The sequence below is a fragment of the Gavialis gangeticus genome, unplaced genomic scaffold (genome assembly GCF_001723915.1).
Source record: "Gavialis gangeticus isolate Ggan-Ray unplaced genomic scaffold, GavGan_comp1, whole genome shotgun sequence".
Lineage (NCBI taxonomy): Eukaryota > Metazoa > Chordata > Crocodylia > Gavialidae > Gavialis > Gavialis gangeticus.
In genome coordinates this window covers 924129-925510 of record NW_017729029.1, presented here as the reverse complement: position 1 = coordinate 925510, position 1382 = coordinate 924129, and the positions used below count along the sequence as shown (strand labels likewise).

The following is a 1382-nucleotide window of genomic DNA, read 5'->3' as shown; positions in this document are numbered from 1 at the left end:
CTACAATGAGAGACTGCGGGACCTGAACCTGTTCAGCCTTCACAAGAGAAGGCTGAGGGGGGACCTGGTGACAGTCTGTAAACTCACTAGTGAGGACCAGAAGGGATTGGGAGAGACCTTGTTTCCCCTAGTGCCCCCTGGCATAACAAGGAATAATGGCCACAAGTTATTGGAGAGTAGGTTTAGATTAGATATTCGTAAGAACTACGTTACAGTCAGGGCGGCTAGGATCTGGAACCAACTTCCAAGGGAAGTGGTGCTGGATCCTACCCTGGGGGTCTTTAAGAGGAGGCTTGATGCCTACCTAGCTGGGATCATTTGAGCCCAGTTTTTTTCTCCTGCCCAGGCAGGGGGTCGGACTTGAAGATCTACAAGGTCCCTTCCGACCCGACTTCTATGATTCTATTTTTACCCACTCCTAATCATTTTCTGTGTTTCTCTGAAATTTTCTTTTGGACTGCATATAGAGGTGGTCTATGCTATATCAAGTCTATTTCTGGACATAAGTTCTCAGCTTTCTTCTAAGAACTTAAGTGACTCTTGAGGCTGTGGATGGACACCTCAGATCAAGCTGAGCAGGAGAGGGTATTAAAATTCTCTGTACAGTTGGTTGAGCCTGGTAGGGGATAGAGTGAGTTTAAGCCCAAATCTGGACTGGTGGGTTTGAGTCGCTGATTTCACTTTCCTGAGGAAGGAATGTTTGGTTCTTCAGGCTAATATTGGACTCTGAAAACTGTGGAACTAGAGTGTATCAAGTAAACTCTCTGTTCATCTGCTGTCTTCTGATTTATTCTGCATTGCAGAGAAAATAAGGCCTTGTGGAAGGAAGTGGCAGTTCTAAGGCAGAAGCACAGTCAACAACAGAAGCTGCTGTCTAAGGTACCATTGCAGCATCTTCAGTGCTACCATCCTTATTCCTGCCTCTGTGATACTTCAGGGCATTCTTTGCTTATGTAGAATGACAAATGACAGAGTTGAACAGGCTCTATTAATACAGTCTTGAAAGTGCATTCATAGTTCTTATTTATCTGAAAGTACTGTAACAAAATCTTGAGAGGGGTGCTAAGAAAGAGCTACAGGAAAAATGACTAAGCAATTTAGAGGTGTGCGAAACAGGCTGTATTTGATTCGGATTCAGCCTGATTCAGGGGACAGTGAATCAGTTAGTTGATTCGGATCACTGTCCTGATTGAATTCGGACAAATCCGAATCTGAAGATTCAATGCTGATTTGGAGAATCGGCAATTTAGGCATAGACACAGCTTTAAATGTTTTTTCTACGTGCCTCAAGGTACCAGGCATGGCCGTGAATGCTGCGATGGTGGGGCGGATAGAGCGTCTCGCAGGAGTGCAGGGACACCCCCCCCACACACACACACACA

At 45.3% G+C, this 1382-nt stretch overlaps 1 protein-coding gene across 2 annotated transcripts in view; it reads left to right on the top strand.

Annotated features, from left to right (window-relative positions):
* The window catches only part of LOC109300453 (heat shock factor protein 3-like), a 29431-nt gene that overhangs the window by 13453 nt on the left and 14596 nt on the right, over positions 1-1382 (top strand). For both annotated transcript variants that reach the window (XM_019521091.1, XM_019521090.1), the window contains exon 5: positions 804-879. In XM_019521091.1, coding sequence (XP_019376636.1) covers positions 804-879 — 76 coding nt within the window. The remainder of the gene's footprint in view (positions 1-803; positions 880-1382) is intronic.